The sequence below is a fragment of the Salarias fasciatus genome, chromosome 22 (assembly GCF_902148845.1).
Source record: "Salarias fasciatus chromosome 22, fSalaFa1.1, whole genome shotgun sequence".
NCBI classification, from domain to species: Eukaryota; Metazoa; Chordata; class Actinopteri; order Blenniiformes; family Blenniidae; genus Salarias; species Salarias fasciatus.
Window position 1 is genome coordinate 9,593,007 of NC_043765.1, and position 20,337 is coordinate 9,613,343.

The 20,337-nt window shown below is 45.4% G+C and overlaps 1 protein-coding gene across 3 annotated transcripts in view; it reads left to right on the forward strand.

Annotated features, from left to right (window-relative positions):
- LOC115409068 (class I histocompatibility antigen, F10 alpha chain-like) overlaps positions 1–20,337 on the forward strand; it is a 55,339-nt gene that overhangs the window by 2,451 nt on the left and 32,551 nt on the right. For all 3 annotated transcript variants that reach the window (XM_030120056.1, XM_030120057.1, XM_030120055.1), the window contains exon 2: positions 8,644–8,910. In XM_030120056.1, the coding sequence (XP_029975916.1) occupies positions 8,644–8,910 (267 nt within the window). The remainder of the gene's footprint in view (positions 1–8,643; positions 8,911–20,337) is intronic.

The following is a 20,337-nucleotide window of genomic DNA, read 5'->3' on the forward strand; positions in this document are numbered from 1 at the left end:
ACTGGAACATTACATCCCCACGGCTGGGCCGCCGGTTTATGTGCGCCCTCGCCAGCTGGATGCGGCTAAACTGGGGATTGCCAGGGAGGTGTTTGCCACTATGGAGCGTCTGGGTATTGTGCGGCACTCTGACAGCCTGTGGGCCTCACCCCTGCACATGGTCCCAAAATCGAATGGCAGCTGGAGGCCGTGTGGTGATTTTCGGCAACTGAATAACATCACCAAGCATGATCGGTACTCCATTCCACACATGCAGGATTTCTCGGTTCACCTGGCGGGGAAAGTTATCTTTTCCAAGGTGGATTTGGTGAAAGGCTACCACCAGGTCCCGGTCCACCCCCAGGACGTACCCAAGACTGCAGTGATCACTCCGTTTGGGCTGTTCGAGTTCCTGCGGATGCCATTTGGACTTAAAGGTGCAGCGCAGACCTTCCAGCGGCTGATCAACTCTGTGTTACGGGGGTTGTCGTTCCTGTCTGTGTACCTGGATGACATCCTGGTGGTCACATCCTGGGGTGAGGGCATCAGTGAAGCTGGTGGGGGTGAAGTTTGTCAGGCCGGGCCTCAGGAACATCGCCGCGGGAACATATTCTCAACAGGGGGTGCTGAGAGAAAAAAGGGCTCAGCGCCCGAGATGAGCGCTTTCATCCAACGGCGGGAGTGGAAGGGAACGGACGAGCGTGGCACGGGCACCCTCATCAACCGGGGGGGGGGGGGGGGGGGGTAACCAGCAGCGCACCAATGGCGCACCAGACAAGTTTACCGGGATTCTTTTTTCATCGTGAGAAATACAATATATGGCGTGACTGCGTGACAAGAGACCGGGTGCTGCAGCACCCTCAGCACCCCTACTTCCCGTGGTAATCGGCAACTGGGGGTGCTGCAGCACCCCTACTTCCCGTGGAAATGCTCAGGAAGGACGTCAGAAGCTGGGCAGCTTCCTGCGTGGCATGTCGGCGGTCCAAGGTTCACCGCCACACCAGGGCCCCACTGGAGCTGTTCTCTGTGCCTGAGAGGAGGGTTGACTATGTCCACCTGGACTTGGTTGGTCCGCTGCCCCCCTCCCACGGCTTTACTCACCTCCTGACTATGGTGGACCGGACCACCAGGTGGCCAAAGGTGGTTTCGCTGGTTTCCACGACGGCAGTAGAGGTGGCACAGGCCTTCATTTCCACCTGGGTGGCCCGTTTTGGCACGCCGCTGGATGTCGAATCTGACAGAGGCCCCCAGTTCACCTCCGAGCTCTGGACTGCGGTAGCGAGGAGCCTCGGGGTGAAGTTGCACCGCACCACGGCATTCAAGCCCCAGGCTAATGGGCTGCGCGAGTACTTCCACTGCTCTATGAAGGCTGCCCTCCGTGCTGCCCTCACGGACTGCAACTGGGTGGACCGCCTGCCGTGGGTCATGCTGGGCCTGCGTTCAGCCCCGAAGGAGGATCTGCAGGCATGGTCTGCTGAGCTGGTCCTGGGTCAGCCACTGTGGGTCCCCGGTGAATTCCTCCCGGATCCTTCAGCGCCCTGGTTGTTGGTGGCCCCCCAGTGGCCCAGTTGCGTGGAGCCGGGTCGGAGTTCGGCCCCGGTTCCTGCTCACCACTGCCTCCCCTGCTCCTATGTTCTGAGGACTTTGATGGTGGCTCGGTATGTGTTTCTTTGCCATGACGCCCACTGTGCCCCATTGCAGCCTCCTTATGATGGCCCGTTCCGCGTTCTGGAGACGGAGCCCAAGACGTTTGCGTTGTACATGGGTGGTAGGGTGGTCCGGGTTTCGGTGGATCGCCTGAAGCCTGCGCATGTTCTGCCGGAGGAGCCGGTGGAGGTGGCACAGCCTCCGAGACGGGGACGTCCCCCCAAGTCGACTGCTGCCGTGGGAGCTCCGGCCCCTGTTGCCCTGCTGGCGGGTCCTGCTCCTGCCGTTGTGGAGGTGCGCAGTCGGTATGGCCGTGTGATTAGGCCTCCCTTAAGAGACTTTGACTGATGTTTTTGTTGGAGTTGTTTGTTCATTCTCCCTTGGGGCGTTTGGTCCCTTCTGAATGTTCTGCTGGGAGAGGGTGGTTCCTCACATTAGAAGGGGCGGGGTTTAGCCACGTGAGGAGGTATGGTGCACTGTTGGTGGGGTTAAAAGGGCAGGAATGATCTGTCATGTGGTTGCTTTCTGGAATGACTGCTGTCACCTGTGTGCTGCGAATAAACAACACCGAGCTCAACTCTTTCATCCGTCTCCTGGTGAAAAGCTCATCTCTTCCTCGCCAGGCCTTCCTTTCATGGTCTCTCCTTTTGAACATCATTTTTCACCCAATAAATATGATATTTGGAACAACAAAGACAGACCGTTTAAAGACAAATGTGTACTGATTGAATCCTGGTTTAACAGTAAGATTCTACTGGTTGATCAGTGATTGAACCAAGCTGCTCATCTCTGCTCCTAGAAGGAGTTTCTAGAAGAATCCAGGATCCCTGGGTCACCTGGAGGTGATGCTAAAGTCTCTCTTCTGCTGTTTGCATGTTATTTAGAGCTCAACCAAGAGTGGATCCTCAACAACTAACCTTGTTCTCTGTGACTGATCCTCCAGCTGCTCGGCTCTGTTTCTCTGTCAGCAGCGGTCAGAACAATAAAGTGATCAGATCCCTGTTTCAAACAGACGTCTTCACAGCTCCACATGTGGTCCCTGCTGGAATCAATCTGTGGAACACAATGGAGAAAGGCCCGGCTCTGACCAACCCATACCTGTTAACCACCAGAGATAGAGAAATCTCACTGGAAAGAATTCACTAGTTTTGCCGTCTAATAATCAGATTGTTCAAGACTGTTAAACATCTGGACACATTTTTGCTTTTTTTTGTAAACCTCCTGTGCTCTTATGTCTCTTCAAAGTCATCTAAATGTTTCCTCCTGACAGAATAAAGGCAGCTGAAGAAATTCCAAAGAGCTTCTCTTTTTTTTAAACTTTATTTTTAGATTTTTGCTTTTACAATACAAAAACAACAGAAATTGAACATTTAACACCAGACAGATATACTGTCACTCACAGCAGAATATAAACAACGGAACTTCTTCTTCTACACTTGCAATTTAGAAAAGTAGTCGCTGAAAGCGCGCAAGCGTGTTGCTTGGTCTGCCGCGACTTCCGTAGTTCAGGGTGCGCGCGCATACATACAGTGGAGCAGTATGAAAGCGCACTGTTTACGCTCTTAAAATATACTAAATTACCTCGTTAAGAATTAATTATGGACGTTACCCGCTCAGGACACTTGGATTACAGCGGACGAGCAGTATGAAGGAAAATGGGCACGTTTTGTGGATTTTATGGACCTTTTTTTCTGTCGGGCTCTGTCAGTCCCTGTTTGTTGACAACGAAAGTCCCCAAACATCTCCAACTGCATTTGAAACGTCAAAAAAGTGCTCCAGAGTGTTTCTTAGCATGAGGGTGAGTAGAAAATGAGGCCAAATCGTTTTTTGGGTGGAATATTCCTCTAAGCTTGCAGAGGTACTAAACAATATATAAATGGAAAATGAAGTGGGTTACATCAAGATCAGGGCAGACAAAACCATATTTCTTTCAGGTCATTTTATTTGAGTCCTGAATGACCATTTAAGTCCAGAGAACAAATAGTAATAGATAAAGTAATCAAAATACATGGGGGAAAAAAAGAGAGAGAACGAGTCTTTATAAACACAGGTGATGTAAACCAGAGGAGGAACATCAACATTGCTCCCAGTTGCAATATGACATCCAGGTTTTCCATTATTTTTCTCCCTTTTTGGTGGCGTATCTTAAAGAACATGTCATTTGTTCCATACTATGAACGTCCTGAATTATTTTTTTTTTTCCATTCAGTGATTGTTGGAGACTCTTTATTCAGCCATTTTTTTGTGATTGCTTTTTTATTACTAATATTTTTAATATGTTTGTCAAAGTAAGATCTTAACTGTAGATATCTGTAGAAGTCTTGCTTCTCCAAGTTAGAATTGTGTATCAGTTGTTGAAAAGTCTTCAGATTCGCCTTGTTGGAAATAGTACAGTAATGGCCCGAACGCACTGGACGCGGTAGCGCAGCGCGCGGTAGCGCAGCGCACGGCGCTTCTGATCGCATCCCATGTTAACCTATCTGACCGGCCGCACACAACGCGCAGCTGCGCACCATGCGCGCCACGGCTCGCGCTCTGCAGCGCGCCCGCTCCGCTTCGTTCTATTTTTCACGCGAGCCGTGAGCGCGAGTGCGCCATATGTCAAGCTGGATCAAGCAGATCGGACCAGACAGGAAGTCGGAAACAGAAAAGGCAAGAGAATCCGGTCAATTTTCAAAATAAAATAAATTAAATGACAATTAGTTACGGACGGTGTTGCTGCTCGTCCGTCTATAATTTGTCACTTGGGTCTTGAAGTCGGGAAATGAGGATGGTATGATCCACGGTATCAAAGGCCGCTGTTAGATCTAGTAAAACCAAGAAAACAGAACTTCTGTTGTCTAGAGCTGCCAAGATATCATTATAGACCTTCAACAGAGCAGACTCGGTGCTATGTCTCGACCTGAAGCCTGATTGAAATTTGTCCACAATGCCATTAGAATTAAGGTGAGAGAGAAGCTGTGAAAAAACAAGCTTCTCCATCAGTTTGGACAAAAAAGGCAGGTGAGAGATAGGACGGAAATTAGATAAAAGGGAGGGATCCAGACCGGGCTTTTTTTTTTAAGCAATGGTTTAACAATGGCGTGCTTGAGAGCAGCTGGCACAGTGCCCAAACTAAAACAGCTGTTTATGAAGGAAACAAGGCATGGGCCTAAGATGTCAACGGCCTCCTTCATAATACGAGCGGGAACAGTGTCTAACGCACAGGTTGTAGACTTCAACCCCTGGACAGCTATTTTGAGGTCCACAAGAGTAACAAGGTCAAAATTCTCAAGCACACATTGTGCAGCAGGAGTGGATGTAAAAGCTGTAGGAACAGGTGTAATAGCTTGCCTAAAAGACACAACTTTGTCCAAAAAATATTGCTTAAAAGCATTGCAGGTTTGTTCAGAAACATCGTTCAAAGAAACAGACAAAGGGTTAATTACAGAATTAATGGTTTTGAACAGTACTCCAGGGCGGTGGCTATGGTTCCTGATGAGATTGGAGAGGTACTGCCCTTTAGCATCCCCTACTGCCCTCTGAAAGGCGGTGAGGCTGTCCCTAAAAATGTCCAGTGACACCTGTAACCTGTCCTTCTTCCATTTGCGTTCCGCTTGTCTACACCGCCGCCTCAGGGCTCGAGTTGTGTCATTGAGCCATGGGACAGAGGGAGTTCTAGTAGTCACAGTCTTAAAAGGTGCTACAGAGTCCAGGATCTGGGAGCAGGTGGAGTGGAATTCTGAAAGGAAGTGGTCTGGACATAAAGATGTCAGTTCAGGAGCAGAGCAAAGGCCAGGAGCAGAAAAGGCAGCCGAAAAGTCCTTTACTACAGATGAGGTAAAGATGCGGCGACGTTGGGGGGCAGTAGGCGTGGGCGCAGGTGGAACAGCGCAGATGCCAAACTGTATAAGAGAGTGATCAGTGATGGGAAGAGCTGACAACTCACAGATGGACACTGTGATCCCCCGAGAAATGATTAAGTCTAATGTATGACCTAACCTGTGAGTGGGACCAGATATAGACTGTGTGAGATCCAGAGAGTCTAAGAGAGATTTAAAGTTATTGGCCAGCTCATCTGAGGAGCAGCAAACATGGATGTTAAAGTCCCCACAGATTAGAATATTATCAAACTTTGGCATAAACTCCGCTAGAAACTTGGAAAACTCACACAGGAAATCCTTTTTCAGTTTAGGTGGCCGATAGATGACAGCACACAGAACGGGACAGGGCAGAGTCAATACAAATACTTGGAGCTCAAAGCTGGAGAACCCCCTGGTGGACAGTTGTCGGCAGTTCAAGGACTGCTTGTATGCGGTGGCTATCCCCCCAGCCCTTCCCGTAATTGTTTATTGTAACCAGGTGGTCTATAAACATTCAAGAGTGTGACCTCTTTATGATCAATGAAACATTTGACCAGTAAGTACTGTCCCTCTTTATCTGTTATTTGAGATATGAACTGAAAGTTTACTCTATTTGATATGAGGATTGCGACGCCTCTCTTGTTTTCTTTTTGAAAAGATGAAAAATATGTGTTTCTAAATCCTAATTTAAAAAAAAAAAAAGTTTTTGTTCTAACTGGGGAAGGTGTGTTTCTTCCAGAAAAATAATATCTTGTTTTTCTCGTTTCATTTTACCAATTGTGTTTTTTTCTTTTCATAGGATTATGTTACCCCTTTCACGCTAAGCATGACAATTTTATATCCTTCATTCTGCATCAAAATCAGTAATAACTAGAACTCCAAAAACATCTCTGGATTCCCTGCGATGACCTGAACCAAAAAAACATCTGTCTGTACATAAACAGAAATCTTAAATGAGAAGAAATCAGAACAAACTTCCATTTGTGAAGTATGGTTTCATCTTCTATTTTAGAGGTGGAAGCCCTCAAATTAGAAGGGTCCCCTCCAAGTGCAGACTGCCATCTCCCACAAAACAGAAATGGAGCAGTGCACATTATTGAATCAGAATACAGACCCCAAGGTGGTCAGTTTTAAAGGAGGGGTATTATGCACAACCCACTTTTTTGATCTTTGTAGAATGCTATAGTGTCATTTCCCCATTAAAAAGATGCATGGAGCTGTTTTCTGAACCATTCATGCATATTTGAGCAATCCCTGAATCTCCCCCTGGCAGCCATGTTGAGCGCTGAAACACTCGGTTCCGCACAGCTCCGCCCATAATGCACAGCTCCGCCCCAGCTCTGACGTAGTCTGCACAGCTCCTCCTGCACAGCTCGCACTCCCCCAGGGGAAATACACCGCAAATAGCCGAGATGGATGCTCTGAAGGGGGCGTGTTGCGAAGCTGAGGACATTCTTAAAGAGACAGGGACTCATCTCCAGTCCTTTGAGGCAGACATGATGCAGAGGCAAATATGATTTAAGTTGTTTTTGACAAATGCAGCTTTCACTGTCCAACTCTGGGCAAAGCTGTTGCTTGAGTGTGCTGTAGATTGATACTAAAGGGCTAAAAAAAACACGTAACACCCCTCCTTTAAACATTATATTATCTTAACAGGAAATATGACTTTACCTTTGTGTTTCACACTTCACATACTCATGCAATATGAGTGATCCCTCATTCCTTTATAACAGTTCTTACGAAGTGCTGGTGTTGTGCTGAAGTCCTTTCAGTTTTTCCTGGATGTCTCTCAGTCAGCTGTCCCAGTGTCGGCGTGAGGCTGCACCTGCACTTTCCCAAGGCGGCTGTCTGGCTTTTGTCACGGGTGCATCATCAGTAGGGAGACGTTCTCCGGTGGTCTCTGGGAGTAGTCCTCTTTTTATCAAGTCAGCTCTTGTCTCTGACGCGTTGTTGTAAACAACCGGGCCGGTTTCGAAATGAACTCTGAGTCGGGCTGAGTGGAGAGTCTGGAACCGGAGAGTCTTTTGTGTTAATGTTTTTCTGATGGTAGTGTACACCTTTCTTTTCATTATTATTTCGGTTGGGTCATCTTGCTCGAAAAACACTCGTTTGCCGTCATAAAAGATTTCTCTTTTTTTCCAAGCATCATGGAGTATCATCTCTTTAGTTTTATACTCCAAAAAATAGATAAGGATCGACCTCGGAATAGAGCCCGCGGGGAGTTTGGCTCCAAGGGACCGGTGGCAGCGTTGGATGCCGAGAGAGGCGTCAGGAAGGCGTAGCTCGGTTTTCAGGAAGTTTGTGATAAAATCCTGGATATTTTAACCCTCAGCGTCTTCAGGAATGCCATGGATACGTATATTATTTCTGCGCGAACGTGCCTCCAGGTCCATCAGTTTTGCTTGTAGAGAATCTCGGTGTTCCAAGGCATGGATCAGCATCTCTTTAGCTTCGGTGCGCCACTCTTCCACCTCGGCTAATCTCTGCTCCGCCTGCTTGACTCGATCCGTTATGTTTTTTAGGTCAGTGGCAATAGTGTTTAGCTTCACACTAAACTCTCCTCTGAAATCGCTCAGTTCACTTTTCAGTTGTCCAATGTTTTCTGTCAGTTCTTTCTTCACATCCACTCGGCCCGCCTGTATTTCAGCAATGATGTTAGCTTGAATAGCCTCCATGTCGATGTGCACATTAGCTTCGTTAGCGCCGCAACCCAATTCCACACTGTCACTTGGTGAAAAATCACTCGTCTCCACTTTTTGCCGAGATTTTCCTTTTGCTTTCTGTTTATTCCCCCCTTTCATGATATCTGTCACGACTAGCTTATCAAGAAGATGTATAACTTTTCAGGGGGAATAAGACCGCCTGGTAGCTTACAAATTATGCTGTTCCTCGCTTCTGCGTCATATCGGAAGTTCTCCAAAGAGCTTTTCAATCATTAGTTGATCAATGAGAAGAAAGTGAGCTTTGATTGGTCTCATCAAGTGTTTCCAATCAGATGAAGTGAAGAAAAGAGTGAAGAGATGCTCTTTGAATCTCATGGATTCAGGCTTTAAAGCAGCTCAACACTTTACACAAGAAAAGGAAGAAGCAGCCAGATCAGAGGGAAACAGCAAATGTCCAATCAGGCTGGACTGTCAGTGTTATTGATTGATTTACTCTCTTCTCTTTCTTCCAGACATTCACTCTCTCAAGCATTTCTACACTGGAGTCTCTCAAGTTCCAAACTTTCCAGAGTTTGTGATCGTTGGTTTAATGGATGAACTTCAGGTTGAGCACTACGACAGCAACACCAGGAGATATGTCCCCAAACAGGACTGGGCGAACAGAATGACAGAAGATGATCAAACATACTGGGACAGATACACGCAGATCGCTCGTGGAACTCAGCAGTGGTTCAAAGGAAACATCGAGATCGTGAAGCAGCGTTTGAACCAAACTGGAGGTTTGATTGAATTTTGTCTTTTTTCCTGATCCTGTCTTCACTGAGTCTACACACGCACACGCACACGCACACGCACACGCACACGCACACACACACACACACACACACACACACACACACACACACACACACACACACATACATACACAGTGGCGGCTGGTGGTGAAATTTGTTGGGGGGGGCTAACAAATGCTTGCATAATACTTATTAAATACCACATTTTCCGCACTATAAGGCTCACTGGGTTAATAGGCGCACAGTCAATGAATGACTTTTATTAAAAAAAATGTCATATATGTGGGGCGCACCGCATTTTGAGGCACATAGGATGTATAGAATAGTATGAGCGAAATACATATTGGCAGTCTCGGTGGTTACATTCTCGGTTGAAATGTGTGAGTAAAGCAACATATCAGAGCGAGTTTGACAGGATCGCTCCTCTTCACGGATATCAGCTCAGAGCGGCCACGACTGGTCTAACTCACTTGATCACCGGGGTTCAGCCAGCTTGCTCTCGGCGTCCCGGCGGGTGGGCTGCCGGGCGGGGCCGGCCGCTCTCGGCGTCGAAACATGCAGGCTGCTGCCCGGCGTCCAGCTGCTCCCGACGTTGGCTGGCTGTGCAGCCGCGCGCCGTGCTCCCCGGTTGGGAGACTGGAGGACAAACTGTGTGATTATGGTGACTGACAGGTTGGAGGTGGAGAATGTGCCTGAAGCTTCATGTTTGCTGTTCTGTTTGAACTGGCTAGCTTAGCTAAAAGCAAGCAGGGGTTGTTTGCTCATGTGATCAGGTTGATTACTGTAATTTCCGCAAAAAAAAAGTGCATCACATTATAAGGCGTTCTGTTGGGTTTTGAGAAAATTACAGGCTTTTACTTGCATCTTGTAGTGCGGAAAATACGGTAGTTAACAGAGCTGCAAAAGAAACATCACCTATGATACACAGTTACATCAGTTACAGGTACACTATATTTTTTTAGTGCGGTCTCTCTCTCTCTCTCACGCACACACGGGCACGCACGCACACACATATACATTTACGCACTACAAACGTGTTCTAATCCAACTTCAACGACAGCCCACAGATGCCTGCTGCAACTGTCTTATTACAACTGTTTGGTGACATGTAGCCAAACACACCTTCACTCAGCAAAAACAAGGCGTCACAGTCCTTTAACAGGTCGACATGGGCCGACCTTATTTGAAAAGAAGCTCACATCGATGCCTTTCTGGGATGCAAACAGGTTAATCACCATGTCGTTGAAGTCAGGTAACTTTTGGATGAAGTCCGTCTGGATAGACAGTGCATCAATCAAAGCAAATAATCCACCTGGTTCATGCTGACGCCGCCATTGCTGAACTTTTTCTCCCTCCTTCTGAACTCTGGCACCAATAGCAGCCCCGCTGCGTTAACTCGCTGCTGTTGGTCAAAAGTCAGTGGCCTGTGGGTTAACTGAAGCAAGCCCAAAATGCTCAGTAAACCACGGGGGCGGGACATGACACCTGTCAGTCACTCACAGGAACCAAATGAATGTATCTGCTGGGCTGTAAAAAATCAGCCCATTTAGAGATATTCTGTGTTTTTCTTTTGCCTGATTGGTGCTGTTGCTACCTTTGGTTTTATCTAAACTTAAAACAATCTGTTGTAAGTTATTTAAAAAATAATTTTCTCATCTTTTTTGTGTTAGCTGTCTTTTTGTGCTGGGAGGGCTTAGCCCCGCTGGCCCATTTATACCAGCCATCCCTGCACACACACACACACACACACACACACACACACACACACACACACACACACACACACACACACACACACACACAGCTTGTTGGTCAGGTCAGATCCAGTCCTCCTCCAGTAGAATCAAAGCAGATCCATAGAGAAATGTGAGAGCTGCTTTGTGAAATTCAAAGAAACTTTTTCCAAACAGAGTTTGAATGAAAACTCCCAGTTTGTCTCTTGTTCTTTGAGCTTTGAGTCAGCAGCAGCAGCAGCAGCAGCAGGGTGAAGTGGTTAGCACTGTCCCCTCACAGCAGGAGGACCTGGGTTTTATTCCTTTCTCTCCTCAGACTTTCTCCCAGCTCAGTGTGATGCTCACACACTCCATTCAGGCTGCTGATTGTTGACAGGAAGCAGATCAATATGTCCCACTGATCCTGAGTCAGCGTCAGCAGCCCGTTAGCTCCAGCAGCTGCTCAGCAAGGAGCTAACGGGCTGCTGAGCAACCAGGCTAACCTTCAGCTAGCTGCTGAAAGGAGCTAGCTTCAGCTAGCTGGTTAGCTAAACTAGCTTCAATGTCAGCTAGCTTGTTAGCTAAACTAGCTTCAATGTCAGCTAGCTTGTTAGCTAAACTAGCTTCAGTGTCAGCTAGCTTGTTAAAGAAGCTCAAAGGTCAGAAACTTGTTAAATAACCGAGCTTTAACATCTGCAGCATGTTACATAACCTAGCTTAAACAGCAGTTAGCTTGGTCAAAAAGTTAACGTAAACACCTGCTAACATGCTGAAAAAGCTAGCTTAAATGTCATCTAGCATGTTAAATTAGCTATTTGATACGTCAGCTAGCATGACGTATAAATAAAACAAACAATTCTTTGAGTTGTACACTTTTTTAAATGCAAGATAAAACAATTTCTCTGAGTTTTAGGTTTTTTTTTTAAATGAACTGAAGTACAAGATGTAAACAAACAACTCTAAATTATTAAAGAAGTGATCATATAACCAGCAGGTTTGAATCCACTGGTTCTAATTTTGTGTAATGAACTTAAAGTATGAATTCAATGTATTTTTTCCTTTTGTTCCATAATTTTCATAAATTATTCATGAAGAACTTTAGTGGTCTCGCCTCTATTTTCTCTTTTATACAAACTGTTGCTTCTCGCAGAAAACTTTTTTGACATGTTGTTCCTGAACGCACCACGAGATAGCGCCAAAAACCACGTGTTTCAGTGTTTGTTGTCTTCGGTGTGACGTTTCCTGCGCAACAGCTGATTGTTTTTCTGAAAACTCTTAGTTTAACATTCTTACTCTGTTAATTTTGAATCTTATGACCCAGACGTAAATAAAAACTTGAACAATGTCTAAAATTATGTGTTAAACACTTTAATGCTACTCAGGGTTTTCATGTTCATGTTACATTTCATGTATCTTCCGTTGCTTTGTCTCATCAAAATAGCTTCATACGATTCTTTATTCTTTTTTAAATTAACTTATTTCAACATTTTAAAGGGAGGTTAAAAACATACCTTTTTAATCTGGCTTTTAATTAACCTTTTATAGTTCTTATCTCCATCATTTTTATTTTTTATTTTTTTTATTCTTTTATTTTTTTATTTTTTATTTCTACTAGCATTTGTATTTTAATCTATTTATCCTTTTTATTCGTTCTATTTTTATTATGTACTTCTAACTTATTTTACTTTTTTCCTTTATAATCTTATCTTACTTATTTTCTATTAGCTTTGTATCATGTCTTTTTATGTTTTTAGCTGCTGAACTCCAGTGTTTCCTGAGGGGGTCCTCCACACCGGGAGTTGGTCCTGGTCCTCTGCTGGGGTCACTGCGCTCGAGTCCTCTGGTCCTGGCTGGCCTGGGGGGCTCCACACCTCGGTGTGCGGGTTCCCCTTGGTCTGACGGGGTCGGGGGTCGAGCGCTGGGGCCCCAGTATTAATGACCTTCGCCTTCTCCTGGTGTGGACGGCCCCACTGGTGGTGTTTTCCCATGATGCTTAGTGCCATGCCATGTCTCCTCTGCTGTGTGTGTTTGTGTGTGTGTGTGTGTGTGTGTGTGTGTGTGGTGTATACTTATTGATGGCACGGTTTTTATTCTTTTGTTTTTATGACTGTTTTACTGTTCAGCACTTTGCGATGTTTTTATAAATATGGAAAGAGCTTTACAAATAAAGTTTGATTTGATTCGATTTGATTTGATTTTACAAATGAACTAAAGTGCAAGATAAAACAGTTTTCTCTGAGTTTTACACTTTACATGACTAAAGATTTTAAATGTACTCATTTTAATGATTTTTTTTATGAACTAAAGTTAAAGATAGAACAACCCCTGAGTTTAAAGAGTTGCTAAGAGTAGCTCGTGTTATTTGTGCTGCTCTCGGATCGGTTCTCTTCAGTTTCTCGGTCTTCTGCAGAGTTTGCCGTCGAGTTGGCTGCAGGGTTTTTTTTGTTTTTTTTCCAGCACAACAGCGTCAGACTCTCGTCCACAAGCTTCGCCCTGAGGTGTTTCAACAAACTACTTGTGGTAAATTGACAAGATCGCGCACCCCCTAAAGCAATTTTAGCATCGCAGAGTTTGCATTCTGTAAAGCTCGGCTCGTTTTCACTTTTATAAAAGAATTTCCACACCGTCGGAGTTCTGGTGAGACGAGCAGCCGTTCTGGATTCATCCTGTTGTCTCTGCTCTGGATGAGACTCATGGAGAAGTCAGCCCGCTGCAGTGAAGCCCTGCGCCTGTCAGCGCTCCAGAGAGGAGCTTCTTCCTCTTTCATGTTTAACGGCAGCTTGCACCCCATTTGGTTTCACTACCACCAACTGCTGGTGAGGAGGGCTTACTACATGTGGGATTTTCTTGCCTTGAGTATCGGCGGCTGGTATCGGTAGCCTTCACGAGTACTCGATACTTTGAAATAAGGCCAGTATCAGCCCGATACCGATACCTGGTATCGGTACTCGCACGTCCCTAATTAAGAGTTTAGATGTGTGCGTGCTGAAACTTCAGCAGTGCTCTGACATCTTTTGTCCAGTCGTTGTGCTTGTACGGGTTTTTTTCTACCGTCCAGAAGATCTTCTGTTTATTATTTATTTATTTATTTTTCCCTTGTCCTGTTCAGCAGCTGGGGCGTGCAATATTGTATGATTAAAGCCTTTTACTGTACGAACAGATTTTAATCTTAGCAGCAGGAAGAGACTGATTCTCCGTACATTACACATCAGTGGTGGACCGTGCATTTCACACTAAGGCCTTCAGAACAGATCCACCTGAACCAATCCATCTCTCTCTCAACACTATTTTATGTCTGTAAAAAAAAAAAAAACTCTTATTGGGCAGATATGCATATAAAGAGGTGTTGCACAGCAGATAGATATTTGTGCAGCCAGAATAAATGCCTTTGCTGAAGTGCACAAGTCTCCTACTACATCTGTGCACATACAATAAGCATCAACAACTTAATAAAACAGCAATATTATTTAGGAAAAGAGGAACATTTTACTCACCAAAATCCCCATTATTTGTAGACAAAATACATCCTCCTTTCCTTCCTCAAAAAGAGTTCAACTGTTCTGTCATATAGATTATCCGTGCGTTTCAGCTCCATAAAGCCAGGGCTTGCCCTGTGGTATTTCTGACCTAAGTTTTAATTCTCTTCAGGTCTTCTTCTTCTTCTTCTTCTTCTCCTTCTTCTTCTTCTCTGGAATAATTGCGGTAGGCGACCAACAACTTAGGTGCATACCGCCACCTACTGTATCTCTTGGTGAATGTAAATCAGAAGGCCTGGATCTGCTGTTGTTAGCGTACGCTAGGCGTTTGGAATCATTTATTAATTATTTATGGACAAAATATAATTTACATCAGTCTGTAATTCAGAAACTTTTTAGGCCAGCAGTGAAGGCTTTGCAGGCCCTGACGGCCCACCACTGTTACACATATATATATATATACAAGTCCTTCAAAAAAAAAATTAGCATATTGTGATAAAGTTCATTATTTTCTGTAATGTACTGATAAACATTAGACTTTCATATATGTTGTATTCATCACACACAACCGAAGTAGTTCAAGCCTTTTATTGTTTTAATATTGATGATATTGGCCAAAAAGTAAAGAAAAATCAACAATCCCTCTCTCAAAAAAATAGCATATTATAAAAAGGTACTCTAAACGAGCTATTAGCCTAATCATCTGAATCAACGAGTTAACTCTAAACACCTGCAAAAGATTCCTGAGGCCTTTAAAAATTCCTAACCTGGTTCATTACTCAAAACCGCAATCATGGGTAAGACTGCCGACCTGACTGCTGTCCAGAAGGCCATCATTGGGTGCGTTTACATGCAGTCAATAACCCTTTCTTAACCAGAATATTAGCAATAACCCGGTTGCGCACAGCCATGTAAACACGTGCAAAAACCTGAATATGCTCATATTCCGGTTTTTAAAAACCTGAATATTACCCCTGGGTTACTCCTTTTCTAACCTGAATTTCTGGTCATATAAACGCGTATCGGAATATCCCGGTCGAAAGGGACATGGAATACTGCTCTGCGCATGTTCTACCCGCAAGGAATCTCGGTCATTTGAGTCCAGGAACTACTTGTGACACAGTTTAACTGCTACTAAGTAAATAAAATGTGCCAAAACGATCATTCAGTTCTTCTCTTTTACTGAAAAAAATGGTGCATCGCATTATTAAACATATTACCACGTCTCGCTGGCTTACTTTTTTTCTAACAACATGCAGAGAGAGCCTGCAGCGCCCTTCTTCCTCTGTGGTGTCTGTGTAAAATAAGGTTGAACATGCAAACAGCACGCCTAGTGGCATAAAGTGCAAATGCAGTCATGGCGTCATCTGTGCTCCGCGGTTTGAAAGGGGATATCCCTGATCATGTAAACAGGAGTAACTCTGTCTGTTTAAGCATGTAAACGGGTTATTCCAAATGATTCAGAAACCGGAATATCGACCTTAACCTGAATATTGAGTGCATGTAAACGTAGTCATTGACACCCTCAAGCCAGAGGGGAAGACACAGAAAGAAATTTCTGAGCGAATAGACTGTTCCCAGAGTGCTTTATCAAGGCACCTCAGTGAGAAGTCTGTGGGAAGGAAAAAGTGTGGCAGAAAACGCTGCACAACTAGAAAAGGTGACGAACCCTGAGGAAGATTGTGGAGAAGGGCCGATTCCAGACCTTGAGGGACCTGCGGAAGCAGTGGACTGAGTCTGGAGTGGAAACATCCAGAGCCACCGTGCACAGGCGTGTGCAGGAAATGGGCTACAGGTGCCGCATTCCCCAGGTCAAGCCACTTTTGAACCAGAAACATTGGCAGAAGCGCCTGACCTGGGCTACAGAGAAGCAGCACTGGACTGATGCTCAGTGGTCCAAAGTACTTTTTTTGGATGAAAGCAAATTTTGCATGTCATTCAGAAATCAAGGTGCCAGAGTCTGGAGGAAGACTGGGGAGAAGGAAATGCCAAAATGCCTGAAGTCCAGTGTCAAGTCCCCACAGTCAGTGATGGTCTGGGAGCCATGTCAGCTGCTGGTGGTGGTCCACTGTGTTTATCAAGTGCAGGGTCAATGCAGCTATCAGGAGATTTCGGAGCACTTTATGCTTGCATCTGCTGAAAAGCTTTATGGAGATGAAGATTTCATTTTTCAGCGCGACCTGGCACCTGCTCACAGTGCCAAAACCACTGGGAAATGGTTTACTGACCATGGTATTGCTGTGCTCAATTGGCCTGCCAACTCTCCTGACCTGAACCCCAGAGAGAATCTGTGGGATATTGTGAAGAGGAAGTTGAGAGTCACCAGACCCCCCACTGTGGATGAGCTTAAGGCCGCTATCGAAGCATCCTGGGCCTCCAGAACACCTCAGCGGTGCCACAGGCTGATTGTCTCCATGCCACGCCGCATTGAAGCAGTCATTTCTGCAAAAGGATTCCCGACCAAGTATCGAGTGCATAAGTGAACATAATCATTTGACGGTTCACTTTTTTTGTATTAAAACACTTTTCTATTATTGGTCGGATGGAATATGCAAGTTTTCTGAGATAGGGATTGTTGGTTTTTCTTTATTTGTTGGCCAAAATCATCAATATTAAAACAATAAAAGGCTTGAACTACTTCAGTGGTGTGTAATGAATATAACATACATGAAAGTCTAATGTTTATCAGTACATTACAGAAAATAATGCACTTTGTCACGATATTCTAATTTTTTGAGAAGGACCTGTAAATTCACAATATGACATATCACATGTAACAGAGAACAATCCGACACCACAGCACCGATAAGTAACAGAGAGACTGACAGAACCAAAATCAATAGCTAACACAAAGACTTTTTTTTTTTTGTTCGGAGAATATAACTAGTAGTGAACTGTGGGCGTGCAAACTGAGAAATCGAGAATGAAATTGCCCCAGACCATCAGGAGAGGCCTTCTATAGATCACCATTAGTCTCACCCACCACAGGAAAACAAGGTAACTAAGTACACAGGAAGAATGTGAAGAGTGATTAAAGGAGTCATACTATGCTATTTTTCAGTCACGTCATATAGGTCACAGAAGCCCAAAAACATAGTATATAAGTTTGTTCACCCGAAATTGATCCTATGTTCGGAGTTTGAGCGGTCTAAAAAGTGGCTCTGAGGAGCCCTCCTCAGAACAGCCTGTTTTTCACAGCCTACTTTCCGGGATGCACTTGAACGCATCTGGCCACGCCCCACTCTCTCACACACGGTGGGGGTACAGTCAGAGGCACGTCCCCTCCACCATTTGAGCTTAAAGGGCAGCTCCAGTTTTTTGACACCTGGACCTTATTTATAGGTGTGTGCATGTTCCTGTACCCACTCAGACAGACATCGCTCATTTCGGCTGTATTTTTTCATCCATCGCCAGTGTTATCATCAACCGTCTAACGTCTTCAGGTGGGTCAGCTAATTTGGATCTGGAGCCTCCTGGTGAGGAGAGAGCTCCAGGAGGAACGCGGCAGGTCCCCGCACGCCCCGTGGCCCGTGCGCAGTGCGCCTCCGCTGGCTTCGGGACCTCCGGAGCCTCCGTGGAGCAGCTCCGGGCCGTTTACCCACTCGGCCCCAACTCGGCCCCTGGAAGTCAGGCACCCAGGCGCCGTGACAGCTGAGGCCGAGCCAAAGTGCCTCTCTGCTGGGGAGAGGAGCTCCGCAACGTTCCCATCCGAGCTAATTGTGGCTCAGTTAGTGAAAACTTTCAGCTCGTCTATCGTTTTCAGGGGGGTCAGCTGACTTTATAACACTGGCCATGGATGAAAGAATACAGCCGAAATGAGCGACCTATCCAGAGGCCGGCCAAAGGCTGGATCCTCTTCTGGGGGGGGGAGTGGTGTTCCTCTTGATGACGTAGACAAAGTAAGATTTCAGAATCGCGTCTTTGAGTGTATATTTCCTTAAAAAGTGGAGTGCACAATTGAGGGAGGTGACTGAATTTTTCACTTTCACTGGGTTGAAGCAAATAAGGTGAAATTTTAATGTTCATGTCAATTTGTTCAATAAAAGGCAATAGTTATGACAATGACTATTCATTTATGCAGTGGTTCATTTATTCATTCATAACTGAAAACAACAGTGATCAAACACAAAATCTGCATGGAAAACATATTTACATATTTACAATATATAGGCCTAAACAATCCTCCGGCAATACACAACATGCTATTCCTCACTGTCTGTATCAGGACAGTTGTCATCTTCCCTCTCCTCGATTTCCTTAGTGTTTGTACAGTTGCAACACCTGCACAGATCTGTGCAACAGAGTCCTGCAGAGACACATGAACATCTGCCTGTCTCACAGGCACTCTCTTGCAACACAGTGTATCACATGCAAAACACTGTGAGGTGCTGGATTCCTTGTCATCCATGTGACTCGTAGGTCTCCATCTTCCAGATGCCAGCCGTATCCAGCAGCTGATGCTGCACCTATGTTTTGTTTCACACAAGACCTCATGATAGCAGCCTGATAATTTGCCCCTTTGCAGTGCTGATGGAGGGCATCACTTGTCGTCTTCCTGCCTCGACTGTGTATTTTTCCTTCTTCTTACATATAATGCACAGAGCAGGAAGGACGGGCCCAGAGCTGGAGACGGGCAGGCCTGAGCTTGATCGCAGTTTCTTCGTCAGATTTGTTGGACTCGGTGTTGTTCTGCTCGATGTTGATGGGATGGCCTCGCCTATTGAGGAGCTTTCCTTATCATCTCCTTTCTCTCTCTCACGGACGAGACGCCTTTCCGCTTTGCCAATAGCGTTCTTGTCAATAAACCTCCGATAACATGTGGGGTGGAAGGCAGCGTCCTCGGGGATGTTTTCAAACTCCAAATCCAGGCAGTGTTTGTAGTTTTCAGCTACGTTGCGGCACTCACCCCTCAACTCCAGCCACTGTCGTAGGCTGTTCTTATACATATTCCATCGTGCGACTGTGAAATCCTGCCTTTTCTCATGCTTCACTGAAGCAATATGCAGACAGCACCGTTTATGCGACAAAGATTTCAGCTTTTTCTCACTTTCTGGCGAGTTTTCCTCTTCTTCCGAACTAGTTGATACAACCATGCTCGCGGCCATCTTGGCTTTGTGTTTACCGAATCCAGCTATGCGATTGGTCTAGCAGGATCACGTGACGAGTCGCACCACCGCTCGCGGAACAAAATGTTAGTACGCGCTGAAGAACCTAGTTCCGTATAAAATGCCTCGTAATAAATAATCGGCAGGATTTTTTGTGACGAACTTTTTGCTGTAAGCTTATCAGAAGTATTTATTTTTATGAGCTAAAGATTGTGTAGTTCGCCGACGTCGGAGCGGAATTCAGTTTCTGAAAGACTTTTCGTGGTTCACCTTGCGGCCGACATGGTACGGCTGTGGTTCGCTCTGACACCGTGAGAGAGTCGCGGTCCGGAAACTTTCAGCAAGGATCCTATTTTTCCACACTCCAGAGCCCTACCACATCAATCCAAACAGAAGCAAGTTGGGTGCCAGAAGGAAAGTAGATATGTGTTCCTAAATAAGAGATTTTAAAATAAAATCTGTGTTGTCAGTGAGAGTCAATAGGAGAATCGATAAGGAATCATATCGATAAGCAGTATTGATAATGGGATCGGAATAGTTAAATTCTTAACAATTCCCATCCCTATTCTCACCTCCACTTCATTTCTTTCAATCTTCACGTTGGCGTAGGAAGTGGAGTCGGCCTCTTTCAGGCTCCGTCTGGAGCGTCGGCAGCGTTTCCAAATGAGGCTCCAGATCAGCGGCCATGAGCTGCTGCTCAGCTCACAGGTTGATCAAGTGAAAAGTTTCCTCCAGTCCCAACGAGACGATGAGGAGAAGAGTGAGGACGACACATTCCAGTCACATGAGAGCGTTGTGAAGTCGGGCTCAGACTGGAGGAAATCCAGAGTTTCTGTTGCTTCCTCACATCAATGTGAATCTCACTTCAAGACTTTTCAACAAAGTGTCCAAACATTTGACTGCAGCCATTCAGAACCTCACTTCATTGCCTTTGTCTTCAGTTCCACTGAACAAAGTTGCTGAATGAATCCAAACCACTGATTGATGATGAAAAAGCTGCGACGCGTCAACATGGAGCTGAATCCAGAAGAAATCCATCAAGTCAGAGTCCTGATCACACACCAACACTCACTCACTGTGTGTGTGTGTGTGTGTGTGTGTGTGTGTGTGTGTGTGTGT